Consider the following 18,017-nt stretch of genomic DNA (forward strand, 5'->3'; position numbering starts at 1 on the left):
TAATAGGAGGAAATGCCCTTGACAGATCAGCAAGCTGCAACAGGGAAGAGGCCTGACCTCAACCCCACTACTTGAAGGAGTAAAAGAAAGAGTGAGTACATTCTGTTCCATAGCTAATCTACAGTTGTCTCCAAATGCCTCTGAGATGAGTCCAGTCACCACATAGATGCTTTATTTATCAAAGTAAAGACATTCCCTTAACATACATTAAATGATTACAAGATGGCTATAGCATGTCATACATATATCATTCGTAAAAAAAAAAAAACACCTTAAAAAAGATCTTAAGCGTCTTTTTAAGGTCTGATAAACAACATAAACATTATGTACATAACTCACTTGAGCCTTAAGCTAAACAAATGAGTTTCAATAAGGACTATACATCGCTTTCTCAAGTGCTACATTGAATAATACTGGCGTTTTGGTCCACGGAATGAACTGCGTTCGATGAATGTACGTTTCAACAACCTCACACAATGATTTTCCCAATAAAAGATGGAAAAGAAATTAGTTCAGTGCATGGTCCAGACCCCCACAGACCCAGTGTGCTACATCTGTAGCTTATATTGTCGGTTCCATTTCCTCTTGAGTAATCCAACATGTCCTGAGATATGAATCCTTCTAGAATCTAGAGTCACAGCTCATAATTGTGTCCTTTCACAGTCTGTTCTCTATAGCCATGTGGTTTTGGTGGAGTGTCTCTTTGAACGATGGAACCTGACCACAGGGGAGTGACAGTAACGCGAAGCTCTACTGTGATGAACCTCCCTTGGGTTATGAACCCTTCTTGGGTCCGGGGGGGCTGGTAGTCAGGCCTCTTCAGCTGTAGCATCTATTCCAGCATAAGTGAAGTTCTCAAAGAGAGCCATGTTGACATAGGCCTGGATTAAAAAAGATGAGAATTAGAGGTGGGTTGATGGCCACATGCAGATAGAACTGCTACGTTACTGTTATTTCCATGAAATGCCCACTTTTACATAGCATTTTAGAATGATTTCTTAAGAATCATGTGACACTGAAGACTGGGGTAATGGCTGTTCAGCTTTGCCATCATAGGAATAAATGACATTTTCAACTATATTAAAATAGAGAACAATATTACTGTACTTATTGTATTTTTGATCAAATCAAACTGAGATCACAAAGCAACCACCTATAACCACATAGCAATTCCCTTGGTAAAAACCCACAAATCCTCAGCATGGTGGTCTGAGTTTTACATATGCAAGCATCAGTCTATTTTTCCTTACCTTCCGTGCCTCTTGCATCCTATTGAGCTGGACAGATATTTGCGAAAATGGCGGTCGCTCATAGGGTCTATCTCGCCAGCACTGCCTCATAAGTTCATACCTATATGGATTATTAATTATTAATACAACTGCAGTCAATCAATATGGAAAGTGACTACAAGCACACATGAGTGTCTGCGCTTACACTTCATCATCACAGTTCCTGGGCTGCTCCATTCTGTAGCCCTGAGGAAGCTTCTCATAGAGCTCAGCACAGGTCATCCCACAGTATGGAGTCCCACCTAGGAGAACAGATTCATAGCGTTCATTTGGCTGAAACATGTTTATAATTCAGTAGGTAACAATCTATTCAAGTTGTTGTGAACAGACTTACCTAAACTTACAATTTCCCACAGAAGAACTCCAAAAGACCACCTGAAAACCAAGACAGATATTTTCATTAAAGAAGGAGGTCTCAGTTTATTGTATAAAGTTTAGATATTTTTAAACTTGATGCAGTTTCTTAAAAGAAATAGTGCTCATGGTGCAAGACTCGGCGCAATGACTAACATCTATTTAGCACATTTGCACATTGTTTCTAACTGTTAAAAACAGCTCAAAACACAAGAGCACTTAATCTGAACTGCAACTGCACTACCATTCAAAAATTTGGGGTCAGTAAAAATTTTGAAAAAGTATTTTTGAAAGTCTCTTATGCTCATCAAGGCTGCATTTATTTGATGAAAAATACATTAAGAACAGTAATGTAATGTAAAAATGTTAAATGTTAGATATTATTGCAGTTATTACAAACTCTTTTCAATTTGAATACATTTTAATATTTAATATATTTATAGATATGATGGCAATGCTCCAGTCTTCAATATCATATGATCTTTCAGAAAACAGACTGATTGGCGCTCAAGTAACATTTCTTACTTAACTCATTCTATATCTACTATATTATAATTTTTTCCCGGATATTTTGATGGATAGCTCAACAGCGTTTATTTGAAATATTTAAACTTAATTTTTTTTTTTTTTAATGTGTCCTAGCTGGAAAGTATATCAAGTATATAAGAGCAGTTATGCTGATGAGCTGCAGTTACTGTAGAATGCTATATGTTAAAGCTAACGCTAGTGTTTGAGTGTGTCAATCAAACCAAGCTTTGTGGGAAATCAAGCTAATCTAATGGAGAAAACTATGGTTGCATATCATGTATTTCATGTTGTTTTAAAAATGTTCTGTGAACAATGTTCTTGAGTGGGTAAAAATAGGTTGTTTTGACAGAGGCACTGTGGTCTTGTGGAACATGCTACTCTAAATTTGAGCTTCCTGGTTTGTTATCAGTTTCTTCCTGCTTATTTATCAGTTGTCCAATAAAAACTGAGAAGGATTAAGACATTTTGTTTTGGCTTGAAATGTATGGATGCTATAGCACTTGGTGTTTTTAAATACTTATTTGAAAATGTATTATTTTCTCACATTTTTTATAAAATAAAGTATAAGGCAATTACATTTAAAATTTAGATGCGAGTTGAACATGAGATGTTCAAAGTGATGTTCACATGTGCCAAAACCACAAAATACTCACACATCACTCTTTGTGGTGTAGACACTGTAGTTTAGAGACTCGATGGCCATCCATCGCACAGGCAGTCTTCCCTGAGACAGAGAGAGAAAGAGCAAAATGTAACCAGTTTTATGAGTAATTTAGATACATTATGCATTCAACAGTAAGTAAAGGCAAATGAGTTTTATCATCTCATATCATCTCACAGATATGGTCCTCACCATGGTCTTTTTCACATACACCTCCTCGCCACGTGAGAGGCCAAAATCTGCAATTTTAGCAACTAAGTTATCCCCCACAAGTACATTTCTGGCTGCCAAATCTCTGTGGATGAACTGTTTACACAAAACAAGAATTAAGACATATTTATACATTTTTAAGTAAATAAAATAATTATTAATAATAATTAATAGAAAATTGTAGTCATTAAAGGCTTATAATTAAACAATTTGAATGAATAAATGAATAAATAATTATGCACTTAAAGGAATATTCCAGTTAAAAATGAAAATTTGCTGAAACTGTGAAAATCAGTGGTTTGGGCTCATTCTGATTGCACCCATTAACTGCAGAGGATCCATTGGAGAGGAAGTGTTTAATGCTAAATTTCTCCAAAGCTGTTCCCATGAAGAAACAAGCTCATCTACATTCTGGATGGCCTGAGTGTGAGTAAAGTTTAAGCAAGTTTGAATTTTTGAGTGAACTGTTGCTTTAATTTTGCCCATCCATCCATGGATTCTTATATATACACCTCCATAATCTGAAAAACGTTATACCTGTTTGTCGCTAAGGTAATGCATGCCAGTTGCTACATCAGCAGCAAACTGCAAGAGCTGCTGGGAGGTGAGTGTGGAGGCAGTTCCGTGCTCTTTAGCAAAAGCAGGATCGGTCTCTAGGACACGACTCTTTCTTAGGAAGTCCAAAAGATTTCCGTAAGGTGCATATTCAATGGCAATGTAAAGGTAACCTGTGGATAACAGAAGCTGTCACATATGTGCACTATATAATAGAGAACAATTTATATGGCATGCATGCAAAATAAAGTACCTTGAAGCTTTATTAACATTATTATTACACTTCTAGATTTACATGAATCTCTGTGAGGCACATTATCTGACCTTATGTCTAGGTAAAGCCAATGGGTGGCACACTCACCTCTGTTTTCACAGGCACCGATTAGATTAATTATGTTTGGATGCTGTCCCAGTTTACACAGCACTTCTAATTCACCGGCAAAGTCTCGATGGTCATTCTCTGAGGCGAACTCTGCAGGTGCACACAACGTACACACAAAATCACAATCATGTCAAAACAGACCTTGGCTAACAATGCTGTGTTGGCTTGTTTTCTTACCCTTGAGCATTTTAATCGCAGCACTCATTTTTATGCCATCTTTTTTGACCATGGCCTTGATGACCTGACCAAAGTTCCCTTCTCCAATCACATCCTCAAACTTAATGTCCTCCCACTCCAGTATGGGATAGGTGAGGGGCTCTGAGGAAGGCTTTGGTCGTCGGGTCAGTGTGAGAGTCCCCGAGTTGAACTGTAAGATAGTCTCTTCTCCCTGAGAATGCATGTTTTTTTTTTTTTATTGAAGAGTAAGATTTATATATTTAAAAATCATGTTTTTACATTGTGCATTCCAATTATTCTCAGTCAACATGCAATCAGGTTGTTTTGATTAGATAAAAAAAAAATAAAAAAAAATTATAAAAAAAAAAAAAACAAGATTTAAAAAAAAAACAAAAAAAAACAGAATTATCTATACTTATCATTCTTATAGTACTTATAGTTCAGTCCTCTTAAACTACACGTTACAATGACATGAACTATATGGTTATATATACTTATTTCAATTATTATTAGAATTGTTATATACTTTATAACTATTCAAAAGTTTGAAAAAAAAAATTTCTTAACAAAGACTGCATTTATTTGATTTATTTATTTGAAAAAGTTTCATATTGCAATTTAAGATAACTGATTTATGTTTTCATATATTTTATATTTTAATGTACTTTTGTGATGGCAAAGCTGAATTTTCAGCAGCTATTAATTAATTCTTTAGAGTAACATTATTCTTAAGAAATAATTATAATATGATGATTTGGTGCTTAATAAATATTTCATTAATTCTAAATATTTTTTTAGAAATTGTGATTAAATGTTTTTCAGGATTGTTTGATGATTAGAAAGTTGAAAAGAAAAGCATTACTATATATATATATATGTGTGTGTGTGTGTGTGTGTGTGTGTGTGTGTGTGTGTGTGTAACTTTCTATTCATCATAGAATCCTGAAAAGCATTTCATCACAATTTCAAAATATAAAATAGCAGTACTAATAGCTATTTTTAACATTGATAATAATATGAAATATTTATTAAGCACCATATGATGAAAAGGTATTTACTGTCAGTTTTTTATCAAGTGAATATGCCCTTACTGAATAAAATGTTAATTTCTTTCAGTAAAAATATTGCATACTTCCAAATTTTAAATGGTAGTGTATATACAGTACATATCATCATAAAATTAATTATGTTATATAGTTAATCATACGTACAAAATAGATGTAACTATCCCACTATGTTGATTTTGTGTCCAAAACTGCCCAAAACATTTTTGCTGCCACTGTACATACACTATCATAAGAGTAAAAAAATATGTGATAAAGTAAAGTGTCCACTCACTGATCCAGACTGATAGGTGAACGTCCGCTTTCGTTTAAGGACAGATTTACGAATGTAGAAGAGAATCAAAAGGGCCAGAAGGATGGTCACACAGGTCACAGCCACTGACCCAACCACAGCCCAAAGAAGCTGATGATCCTCAGCCATCGGCCGTCCAACTTGCTGAGTGGTGGGGATATAGTTGGAGAATCCTGCTTGATATGAAAAACAGTAAGTGGCTTGAAATTTCGGCTTTACAGTATGACTTTCTCACATTTATTCTCTCTGGTCACTTACTGTCTCCATGTGTCCTGGCTTGTACAAACTTGCTCCACTCCCCTGGCACCTTGGAGAAAGCCCTCACCCTGAACTGGTATAATGTGCTCCCATTGAGGGATGTCACATCCTTCGTGGTTTTGTTGCCATCGTCGGTGTCCACCCAAGGGTGAAAGCTGCTCTGGCCCACTGGCTGGTATTCAATGCTATACTTCACAATGCCTCCGTTGGGATCTTCAGGCGGCTGCCAGTGAAGCCTGACTGCACTGATGGACAGAGTGTCTGCCTGGACGTTCCTTGGAGAAGAAGGACCTGGAGAGAAATTATATGTGCCACTTCAGTTTCATTTCACACTTTTGTGAGTTATTCCTTTCCACCAAATCCTGTCTTAAAATCTGATATTCATGTCCTATTTTATAGTCAGTCACCTATTTGCGCCTACTTGGGGACATGCACGATTTCTGTTTACCCTGCTTATAGATGTGAATATGGTGGGGCTTTGAAGGGGGCCCATGGCTGCCGCAGTTTATTAGCTGGACAACCACTCGGTAGTCCCTGTGATACTCCAGATTGTAGAGCTTGATGGAGAGCACATTAACCAAGGTGGTTTCCTCCCGCAGCTTCTCTCCATGTTGTCCATAGAGCTGTACTAAAAAGCCAGTGGCTTTGTGGGATGTGCCAATCAGGGACCACCTGATGGTGGCATTACGGCCCTCCAATGAGCAGGAATCAATCTCCGGCCTGGCCGTGGGCTCTAGCGACACAGAATACGCAATCAGATGCTGTCTGCTGCAGCTGAGCTACGTGAAAACTATACTGCTCTGAGAGTCAGTCTTTTCAGGGTCAAATATTGACTGAAAGTCAACAGTCAAAATATTTTTAATCTATATAGACTTGTTTCCATGTCAGCCTCATTAAAAACCTCCATCTTCAGCTCAAAGAACCCCGCTCTTCTCCTCATAAGATGAGGAAATATCCCCACACGTTTATTTATTCTGTTGAGATGTTACTCAAACTCATCTCAACACATTTACATGAAAATGTATGGAACTTCATAATCTTTTCATCTGAACTTCAGCATTAGAGTTATTCTGAACAGTTTTTGTTGGAAATTATAATAATAAAAAAATGGACTTGTGGACAGACTCAGCATTATTATAATAAATTACAACTATTAAACTATTAAAATAGTTTTTGCTAATTGAAATAAAGCTGACAAAATAATATATAAACATTAGATTTAAATAATTAAAGCTATATAGAAATACATAATAATAGTAATAATAATAAAAACAACAAAAGCACAATTACTTAAATTGAACAGATGTATTTTACACTTACATTTAGGACGACTGTACTGAAGGGGTCTTTTTGCCGCAGGTAGGGGGCCATCTTACCACAGTAATGGGGGAATTTTGTATAACCTATACACTGTATTCCTGAACATGCTAAACTAAAATCTAAATATGTTCTTAAATTAGGAATTTACTTCCATCTTTTTTCTACAACCAAGCCATGTTTAATTCTATTTTGACTGATTCTCACCTGGGCAGTCAGTCTCCATGATTGCCTCTGGACCCAAAGGACCTTCTCCTCCGTCCCCTGGGCGAGCGAGTTGTACATGGACATGGTATCTGGTTGAGGGCTTTAAATTCGGTAATGTGATTTGATCACTGTCATACACTAAAAAAAAAGATGAGATGTGTATGACTTTCATAATATATTGATATGATTATACATTGGCATGAACCTAATGCAGGGATTCCTAAAACCAAAAACGATTTTGGCAAAGTTACCTATAATGGAGGACCATGAGTCTTTTGTATCCACTGGCTTGTAAAGTAGCTTAGTGGAAATAATGGGGCCGTCACCCATAAAAGTTTCCACTGGTTTTACAACCAGTTTTTTGCTACTCCTCGACAGCAGTTTAGGAGCATTGGTTGGGTAGGGTGGCTCTAGTTCACAACAAAGTGCAAATGTAAATGTCTTTCACTTAGTAAGAACATCACTAGAATGAATCCATTTTTAAAATGAATCTCACCTTTCACAGTTAAGGTGAACTTGAAGGTATCCTGCCCACCATCGGTGGAGACTCGACATTCCCACAGACCATTATGCTCGGCAGACAGCCTTGGGATCTCAAAGTGAGCTGTGCTTTTTTTGGAGTCCATGGTAGTGTGGGATGCCTGAGAAATCAACAGCAGACAATCACAAAGACTGTCACATTGAAAAGATAGACACAACATTCCTTTTATTTTTCAATTTCACATGCAACCTCTTATTAAGCTTCTTAAACTTATGACGCTTTCACCTTAAGAACGGTGCTTTCCAGCTTGCGGAGCTCAATGCTCAAATGGCTAGGCAGTGGATGGCCTGTTGCAGAACATGTGATCTTGTGGCTGGAGTTCAAGTTTCCCTCCACGTTACTGGCCATGTCCAAAATCTCTGGTGCGCGATCTGAAAGAGGGATAAGGTTAGACAACCGGCGCCAAGAGGAACAAGCGTTATGATTTTAGAGCAGATGGAAAAGCAGTTTTGAAGGCTGACCTGATTTCTCACAGTATTGCCCTCTCCAGCCTGTAGGACATTGGCAGCCACTGAATCGATTGCATTTGCCTTTGTTCTCGCAGTTGCAACTTAAAAGACAGTCAGCGCCGTACATTCCTTCAAGACAGGCTGTAAAAATTAGATGGACAATTCTGTGTTTTTATTGTATATATCAACATGAAAATAAGCATTTGAGAAGCATTCAGTGGTTTGTTCGAGCATGACCAGAAAAAAATATAATAAAATCTGAGCTCTGACCTCAAAAAATGTAAGTGAAATTGTTTGGATATTTTTGTGTATCTATTCTTACAATTCTTAATTTTTAATTTTCTTAAATTTGTACTTAATATCTCATATTATCTTACTTGACATTGCAACTTTATTTCTCTTAGCTGTGCCATTAATTTCACAGTTGCTGCTTTATTTTTCACAGTTGCAACATTCTGTTTTTATAATTGCAACTTTGTATTTCACAATGTGACTGCATCACACATTTTGACTTTATATAACTCTGTTCAGCTTTATTTCTCATAAATCATGGCTATTTACTGTATTTGCAATTTTGTATTTCCCAATGTTACAGCATGACTTTTTTTTACTTTATCTTACAATTACATATTTTATTTACTCTGAGGTGGAAACTGGTTTCCACAAAGACTAAAAAAATAGAAAGAGCAGTAAGAAATGTTTATCTTGGTCAGATTGATGCAAGCTGAATTTTTTCAGGCAGATTCCGGCAGCACCTGTTTCAACTTTACTCCTTTTTGTTGGGTCCAGATGATATTTTACATGGAGGGAACAGTTATTATGGAAAGGAATCTTATGTAAAACTCACGTTTACGACAGTGATCTCCATGCCAGCCGCTGGCACAAGAACAGCCGTAAGGATCCGTGAGACAGAAACTCAAGCCCTGGCATCCGTTCTCCGACTTACAGGATTCCTGGCAGTTCCTACCAAACATTCCTTCACGACAGGCTGAAAAACCAAAATCACAAAAAAGATTTGTATGTTTAAGTCCTTGCATGCATACTCTCTAAGATGAAAACATTTATCATATAAATGGTTTTCCTTTACCTGTCTCACAGCGCATTCCCATAAACCCCGGTGGACAAACACAATCTCCATCTTTGTCATGGCACACCCCTCCATTCAAGCATTCGGGACAGTCTTTGTCACAGTCGGAGCCCCATTTATTTTTTGGACATTCTAGAAAATAAATCAAGCACTAGAATAGAAAATCCATAGTTCTGGATATATTTAAGTTGGTCATATGATTCTGATCACGTTACCACGAACGATGAGACGGATCCAGGTACTATAAAGAGCACTGTCCCCAACATAGCTCACACTGTAAATTCCTGTATGGCTTTTATCAACTTTAATCAGATCCAGAATTGCTTTGTGGTTTTGAACATCAGCAATAGGAGTCATGTAGTGGTAGTTACCTAAAACAAATCAGAATATTCTTGCTTATAAATTGTTCACGCATTTACTGATTTTTGCTCAACAATTCACTGATCATCTCGTTGTAACAATCCTCCTGGAACCTCTTTGTTTTTCAACATGGGGTCCCATTTTGGATTTTAGTTTTTTTCAATTTTCTGTCTTTTTTTTGTTTTGTTTGTATATCATTTTGAAACGTATTCTCATGAATCTCATATTTGCATGCATAAAATGCTGCATACATGCACTTTAGACATGCATCTTGCAAAATCATAAAGAACACGATTAAAGATATACTGACCATTGAATTTCCAAGTAATGTCTCGTCTTTCTGTCTCAACAACATCCATGATTAGTTTCACTTCGTCTCCTTTACTGGCCGTCAGGGTGACTCTCACTGGTTTAAAATTACCTTTAAAGACATAATAATAATAGTATTCTGGTATAACATCACATTTATAAAATCTTTTCTGATAATTATTTTTACAAATATATTTCATGTTATTAATATATTTTAGATTAGACATTTCAGATATTGAATACTTGAACAAAAACAGTCTGTTAAGTGTTTTGTCAAACTTTGTTTAAAGATTGTAAGAGCAGAAACAGCTGAAACATTTTTCAAGGTGTATTTTTTGAATCCCACAGGTTTGTAACATGCAGGTTAGTAAATGATGACAGAATTTATATTTTGGGTGTATGTCATCATACTTTTGCTGTAATTGTTGATGAGTGTAATGCTTCCAGGTTGGTCAGAGCCCCTTTTTGAGTGACAGTAGAAAATCCCACTGTGTTCAAAGCCTGTAAAATTAGTAGCCACCACTTCTTTAGTCTGTGGCCTCTGCACTTTAAATTGTGGAGAATCTGCACGACGGACAATGCTGTTGTCCTTTGTGATGCTCAGCTGAATCCCGTCTATATCACGCTCTCCAGAAATGCAAGAGAGGCGGAAATGTTGAGCAGATATGGCCCCGTTAGAGGTCATTGTGAGATCCATGACCGCATCTGAGAGAGGACACATTTCATCCAGATTAATGCAATGCAGTTTACTAAAATTGGACAACTATTGGAAAACAATTGCTAGAGAGAGAAAAAAATTATTAGTAAGTTAATATTCTCATCACTTTATTCAATACAGTTTCCTGTTTATTTACATTGATCACAAAATATCAACAACAATGGAGCCACAATAGAGGAACATCCACATTCCTGCTCTCACACATTTCCCCTGGCTGTCTGCAACTATGTGCCCTTCTCAACATAAGAACAATGTCAGGAAACAAAGAGGATCCAAAACCATCATCCCACCATGAATTCCATTAGATCCCATGTGCGAAATAGTGAAAATATGTAGACAAGCCCAGGACTTTGACTCCAGTGAAGTCAATATCCATACATGCACATGCCTTAAAGTGTTGGCAACAGAAAAAATAACAAACGTTTCCACAAGAAAAAATTTTTTGGACATATATTGAGCTGCTGTTATATAGTTATAGCTATATAGTTGTCACACTATATAGGCTACAGTATTGCTAAGGCTGAACCTGTCATAACTCAATAAAAATAGTGACAACTGACAATAAAACAAAGAAAAAATATTTAAAAAAAAAAAGTTTAAAAAGTTAAATTTACCTTAATTATAGCAGAATTTACATGGGATTTTCAGTACAGTTTTATTAAGTGTGCATGCATGCGTTGTATAGGCTAGTTTGAGGATCTGAACTGCTAAAAATGTTTGTATGTGTTTTATAGCGTATGGTGAGCATAGAATTGACAAATGTCATTCTAATATACACCAAAATATTGTATAGAATATTTGAAACCAACATACAAAATGACTGGTAGATGACACATTCTTCTGACTCAATGTTAGCCTATATGAGATGGCCTTTGCAACAACTAACCCAATTCCCATACTAATTCCACTCTCCCAATCAACCAATCAGTCAATCAATACATACTTATTTTGAAATGAAGTCAAAAGGAGAAACGACACGTTTTGGTCTACTGGGAAACTACCAACGAGCCTAAGACAGTACTTACCAGATATGTCCACGAGGCACAAGAGGCAGATTAAATGTAGCATGACTGTAATCTTATGTTCACTCTGAGATAATCCGTTAGAAATTATCCAAATTCAGGATTTGTCATTCCAGTGGGGTTTTGCAGCTCGCCAGCCGTCGCCGCGCGTAATTGCGCATTTCTACAATCACTGTGAATGAATGCACGCGCACTGATTCAGTCTGCGCGTGGAAATCTGTGCTGTTGACACGCAGAAAACTCAACTCTTCTGCTTACTCCACACTCATACTTTGGGTGGGAAAGGAAGGAAGAGGCGTAGTGGATGAGAAAGGGAGAGAGAGAGAGAGAGAGAGAGAGAGAGAGAGAGAGGATCAAAAAGTTTATAGGCTACTATTTTCACTGAATTCTCACTATTTTCACTGAATTCTCACTATTTTCACTGAATTTCAGTTAACACAAAACTGTCTGATGACTTAGGCCTACTGTAAAGTCAGTTTATCAAGACCAGCGTTGTTCTATAATTAGGGTATATATCTGCAAAACATTTACTACTACATTATTATGTGTATTAAGGCATATAAATATTTTTTGTTCAATTGTATTAAGCTTAGAAATATATTTGTCTAAAGTTTTAAACATTCTTAAAACAAGACCCACATAGCAAAAACGTTAAATTGTATAAGTCTTTAAATCAAACAGTGAAATTTATTAAAATGACCAGGAACAACAAAATACTAAATTAAAACAACATATAGACATAGAAATAAAACTGCATATAACAACACAGAAGCACAATTTTATTTCATTATATTTGTTTATCTTCTATGTCAAAGCATTCTTATTCATAACAGTGTTATAGTTTACTAATGGGACTTGTTACAGTCTGATTAGTAAACTAAAGGTGCATTTATTATTATATTATATTATTGCAAAGGTCATTATCCCACATAGTGTCAAAAGTTTTCACTGTGTTAAGTTCACATATAGCTACCTTAAAAAAAAAACCTGGTTATTATGGAAGGAAAATGCACCCAAAATACTGTTTCATGTCAGCATGCTCAGAGGTTAAACATGGACTGATTTACTGAGTCAGGTGATCTCACATTATGAGAAAATTCAGATGTTTCCTGTCAACTGTTCTTTTTCGGGCAGCTTATGATGCACGGACACAGTCTGGATTTATAGTATTTTAATATCCCCATCACTCAAGGCACCACACTGTCATAAAACAGATATTACTGTCATACTCATGGTCATATTTGCCTATTGATGAATATGCTCCACAGTGCTGAAGGCATCTTTTAAATCCTTAGATCAGTCATAGCCAGGAAACAAGAAACAATCCCTGACTGTATGTTTTGTCTAAATGGTCAGTTTAATTGCAGAGGAAAAGCCCACCGCCGCACGTCTACAGAACCATTTACACAGTCTTTGCACACTTCACTAATTTGTAGATGGATGGTTTTTGAAATGGGCACATATATTTTCTGTCTGTTTCTTGATAACATCATACAATCCAAGCTGACTCAGACTGACATTGTTCTGACTTTCCTGTTTTCCACTCCAAGAGCAAGGGACAGATAATAAGTCATTTCTATTTTGCACACAGATAATAAACCAGAGTTTAGTTGTAGATTTGTTAGTGCTGATATAGAGTAGAAATATCTAACATGTTGCTGTTTTTAGAAGTGCTGTCTGAGGCTGAGGTCTTCTTGCTTTTGTGTGCATTGTCACCTTTGGTACACATACTGTATCTATGAACTCTCTACTGCTCAGACACAAATAGCAGGTCCTCTTCACAGGTCACATCTATATCCTGCCCATTTGATGCATGTAAGTGAAACACAAATGTAAACACATTACATTTATTATCACATTGAAATATTCTCAGTCACTGTAAAGAAAGACAGAGATTCTTTGGATTCACCGTAATAGTTATTATTATATATTTCATAATCTGTGAAAAAATATGTATCATGTCAATAAATTACAATTAGAAAACAATAAAAATACTGATTTATTAATAAATTAATATTTTTCAGTCTATTTAAAAAAAAGACATTCTTCAAAAATGTAACATATACCAACCTCACCCATTTTTTTTGCAGAAATAAGCAATAAACCAGCTGCAAGATAAACATTGATCAAAATTGCTAAATTAAATATAGATTAAAGCTAAATACATTTTTACACAGTATGCCTGTTGTATTAATGGAACACTTTTGCCAGAATGTTACAGTATCAATATTCGTATTCTAGAAGCAAAAGAACAATATGCAAATAAATTATTTGCATAGTTGCTTTTGTAGTTTCTGTATATCCTAACACGGCTTGTGTAGAATGTGTTTGTGTTTTTGTATTGGGGCGTATGTGTATATGTATACATAAAAAAACTGGCTGATAAAGCGTTGAAAGTGTTTGGATGAGGAAGCCGCACGGGAAAGTAGTAGACACTGTGTCAACATGCTGTGGATGCGTGGAGCCAGGGTGGGAAAAACACTCACAAGAACAAGGTACTTTAGAGGGACTAGATTTAACCACGAACTCCCCCCAGACTGCCGCCTATTGTCCCATTCACCTTTTGTAGTACCGCAGTAATTTCTTTACCTCGTCTTTATTATGAAAGTGACGATGAATGCTGATTATTTTCTTTTGTCAGTAGACAAAAATTTTCCTTTGTGAGTTCAAGAGACAATACACATGCTGGCAGCCAGTACACATGTAAATGGAATCAAAAGGCTTTGTGTAAGTTCAGTGTTTATTATTTGAATTTTTTTTTTTTTTTTTGGTTTTTTGCTAATGTCCACATGCTTAGTGTTGCCTTGCCACAACTTTATTGCCTAGTTTCCTACAGAGTACAATAAGGATTCATTATCCTTAAAGGATAAAATATTATATTTTTTTCCTCTCCACTACAACACAAGGGCATTGCTAGTTTGTTCTTGGTAGTGGTTTCTATCCCAAGTGAATAGACCCCCAAGTAAGAGCAATAGCAACAATATGATCTTGTTCCTGCAATGCTAATAATAAAAACATCATAAAAGTCTGGTGTTATATTTATTTTTACAGCAAAAATGATAATAAGAACTATTTACATTAAATAGACAGACAGACAGACAAACAGACAGACTGACAGACAGACAGACAGACAGACAGACAGATAGATAGATAGATAGATAGATAGATAGATAGATAGATAGATAGATAGATAGATAGATAGATAGATAGATAGATAGATAGATAGATAGATAGATAGATAGATAGATAGATAGATAGATAGACAGACATGCAGGCATCTATCTAGTAACATCACTTAAATAAATAATATATTTAAAAACATTTAATTAAATAAAAAATGAAATAATTATTATAATAAAAATAAAACTTGTAAATAAGTAATAAATAAATGCATGCATACATACTAGTCACATCACATTGTTATTGTTATCATTATTACTAATATTAAAATACAATTTAGAAATAAAAAGTTACAAATAAAACTTTTATTCAGAAAGGATGCATTAAACAGAACAAAACTGCAGTAAAGACTTTCAAATTTAGTGAGTAAAATTGTGGGAATCTCAAACACAAGATTACATAAATCATAAATACAATACAACTATTTGTACTTAAAAATATTAAGTACTATTCATATGAACTAAAATATTTTTTCAAGTTCATTTAGAATGTCAAACAAACAAATAAATAAATAAATGCCAACATCAAATTTTGTTTTAAAAAGAAAAATGTATTTATGCATTAAATACATTCACATTTAAAAGTTTGGGATCAGTTCAGTAAGGATGCATTAAATTGACCAAAAGTGACAGTGAAGACTTTTACATCGTTTAAGCAAGATAAATGTGGGAATCTCATAGATAAGCATGATTAAATCATGAATACAGCTATAATTGTTATTGACTAGGGAGGGGACTACTGTGAGTGTTATTAGATGCATTGTGGCTATGTGAGAAAGTTTGTATTAAATTCCCATTTCCACCCATTGTGATGAAAGCTGGCAGGCCTCCACACGCACTGACTCACTCCTTGAGTGCTGCTGCATTGAATATGGAAGTGTGAGAGTGTGAGCTGGTCTCATGGGCATGCAGTCCTGCTGAGGAAGCTCACCATGGGACCCATACCGTTATAGGTGCTCCATTATACCCTTAGGTCACTGCCGGAATTCCTCTCGCGATAGCAGGGCTAAAATTACAGCATCAGCCGTAAAACCTCTCCTTGAAAAGCTGTCATCTCTTCCCACACGTCTTGAAAAGATGTTTGTTGAAAACTCATACAAGTTCACCATCAGGCCGATGGAACAATCATCTAAAACTTTCCATCTGGCATGGATGAGTTCTCCGTTCATATCCGTGAAATAACAAACATGGAGGTTTGAGGGAAAACTAGATGTCTTTGTGTTTTTACCTAGTCAGCCAGATGTAGAGTGACAGAGATAAGAGGATCTTTAACAGATAGGGTCAAGGATAGGAAAGCTGAAATAGGAGGATGTGGAGAGTGTAAGTACAAGAGAAAGAGAGAGAGAGAGAGAGTAAAAAACAAAGGACGGGAAAAAGAGGTGAGAGGGCACATCCGCTCCTCAGCTTTTGTCTCAACAGTGTGCGTGTGCAGCCAGAGACATCTTCACCCTGCCCACAGTAAAACTCTCAATTCATATTTCCTTTCATTTCTACACAAGCTATACAAACGCTTTTGGCATATTGTGAGCCAAACCTCCCTAACCATTAAGCATCCAGATCAAGCCTTTTATAATTCTACTTTTCTGGACTTGTCTTGTTTGAGAAGAGTCTGCATGGAATATCTATACTTTAAGTAATAGTTCAATAAATGTATAAAATCATTACCGCGCAACACTTAAACAATCAAATTTCTCTTAGATAAAATCAGCATAAAATGTCTAAAGAATTTTTTTATGCATATATATATATATATATATATATATATATATATATATATATATATATATATATATATATATATATATATATATATATATACACACATATATTACGATTCAAAAGTTTGCCGTCTCAAATTTTTTTTTATTTTTTATAAATTCATATTTCTTTTCTGTAAGGATGCATTAGATTGACCGATACGGAAATGTATATGACATATACTAGGTCAAAGGTAATATTGCTATATAGTTACTCAAAAGGCGATATTTAATTTTTACATACAGTCTGTGGATAGATGAAAACAGTTTTTAACATATATAAAAATCCCCATAGTAAAATTAGTATATGCACATATATTGTATTATAGTATACTGTATATTTGATATATGTATGCAAATGTATTAACACACACACACACACACACACACACACACACACACACACACACACACACACACACACACACACATATATATATATATATATATATATATATATATATACAAAAATCTGTATGTTTTTGTAATGAATTTTTTAAATACGTTATCAGTTATTTATATTTACTTATATAATATCAACAAACATTGACAAGTTTAATGATGGCTATGCGTGTACATCACATATATGTAAAAACAATTACACATATTTGTATGGGCAAGACATATGTCAACATGAAATTGTTCTAATATATATGTTTTTACTGCATATTACAATATATGGTATATGTGGAAGTATAATATATGTGCATATATTACATCTGCATTTGGGAAAATTGACAGTAAAGGCTTTTATATTATTACAAAATGTTCAGATTCAAATAAATGCTGTTATTTTGACATTTTGATTTATCAGAATCCTTGACAACAGTTTGCATCACTCTGTTTTTTGTTCTGAAAATTAGCACATAAGGATGATTTCTGGGAAAGACTGAAGTAATGGCTGATGAAAATTCTCTTCTTTTTTTAAATATTCAAATTCAAATATTCAGTTTTAAAAAGGTTTTACTGTATTTTTGATCAAATAAATGCAGGCTTGGTAAGCATTACCTTAATTAATTTATTACCTTAAACTTTTTATTGGTGGTATAAGTTTCTCAACAACCCATTTGGACATAAACCATGCATTTGAACTCATAATTCACTCTTTATGACTCTGGCTGTTCATTTACAGTATTGCTTACAGTACATGGTTACCATTGTGATTTTGAAATGTCAGTATATAGGACCTTATCTAAGAACAATAAACATCAGTCTAGCCTCTCATTTCCATGTTGGCTCAGGGTGTGGTGGTACAGTGGAAATCCATGTTCCGCACGCAGCAGGGCATCTCACTATGGGTC

At 35.3% G+C, this 18,017-nt stretch overlaps 1 protein-coding gene across 4 annotated transcripts; it reads right to left on the reverse strand.

The window, feature by feature from the left end:
* Window positions 1–150: 150 nt before the first annotated feature.
* LOC113100739 (tyrosine kinase with immunoglobulin-like and EGF-like domains 1) lies at window positions 151–12,051 on the reverse strand. Of its 4 annotated transcripts, none has more exons than XM_026265340.1 (23): window positions 11,784–12,051; window positions 10,452–10,745; window positions 10,042–10,152; window positions 9,587–9,742; window positions 9,372–9,503; window positions 9,132–9,272; window positions 8,297–8,425; window positions 8,061–8,206; window positions 7,791–7,935; window positions 7,546–7,704; window positions 7,295–7,432; window positions 6,219–6,503; window positions 5,771–6,061; window positions 5,495–5,685; window positions 4,157–4,367; window positions 3,959–4,069; window positions 3,580–3,770; window positions 3,025–3,138; window positions 2,825–2,895; window positions 1,624–1,664; window positions 1,435–1,531; window positions 1,251–1,350; window positions 151–881 (listed from the first exon to the last, which is right to left on the reverse strand). In XM_026265340.1, the coding sequence occupies exons 1-23, from the start codon at window positions 11,824–11,826 to the stop codon at window positions 810–812; spliced, it is 3,369 nt and encodes a 1,122-aa protein (XP_026121125.1). In that variant the 5' UTR covers window positions 11,827–12,051; the 3' UTR covers window positions 151–809. The 4 variants fall into 4 exon arrangements, with proteins under 4 accessions (XP_026121125.1, XP_026121117.1, XP_026121133.1 ...); XM_026265332.1 differs by having other exon boundaries at window positions 5,495–5,688; XM_026265348.1 differs by lacking the exon at window positions 6,219–6,503 and having other exon boundaries at window positions 5,495–5,688.
* Between the last annotated feature and the right edge of the window lie 5,966 nt (window positions 12,052–18,017).

The sequence above is a fragment of the Carassius auratus genome, chromosome 6 (assembly GCF_003368295.1).
Source record: "Carassius auratus strain Wakin chromosome 6, ASM336829v1, whole genome shotgun sequence".
In the NCBI taxonomy this organism is placed as follows: Eukaryota; Metazoa; Chordata; class Actinopteri; order Cypriniformes; family Cyprinidae; genus Carassius; species Carassius auratus.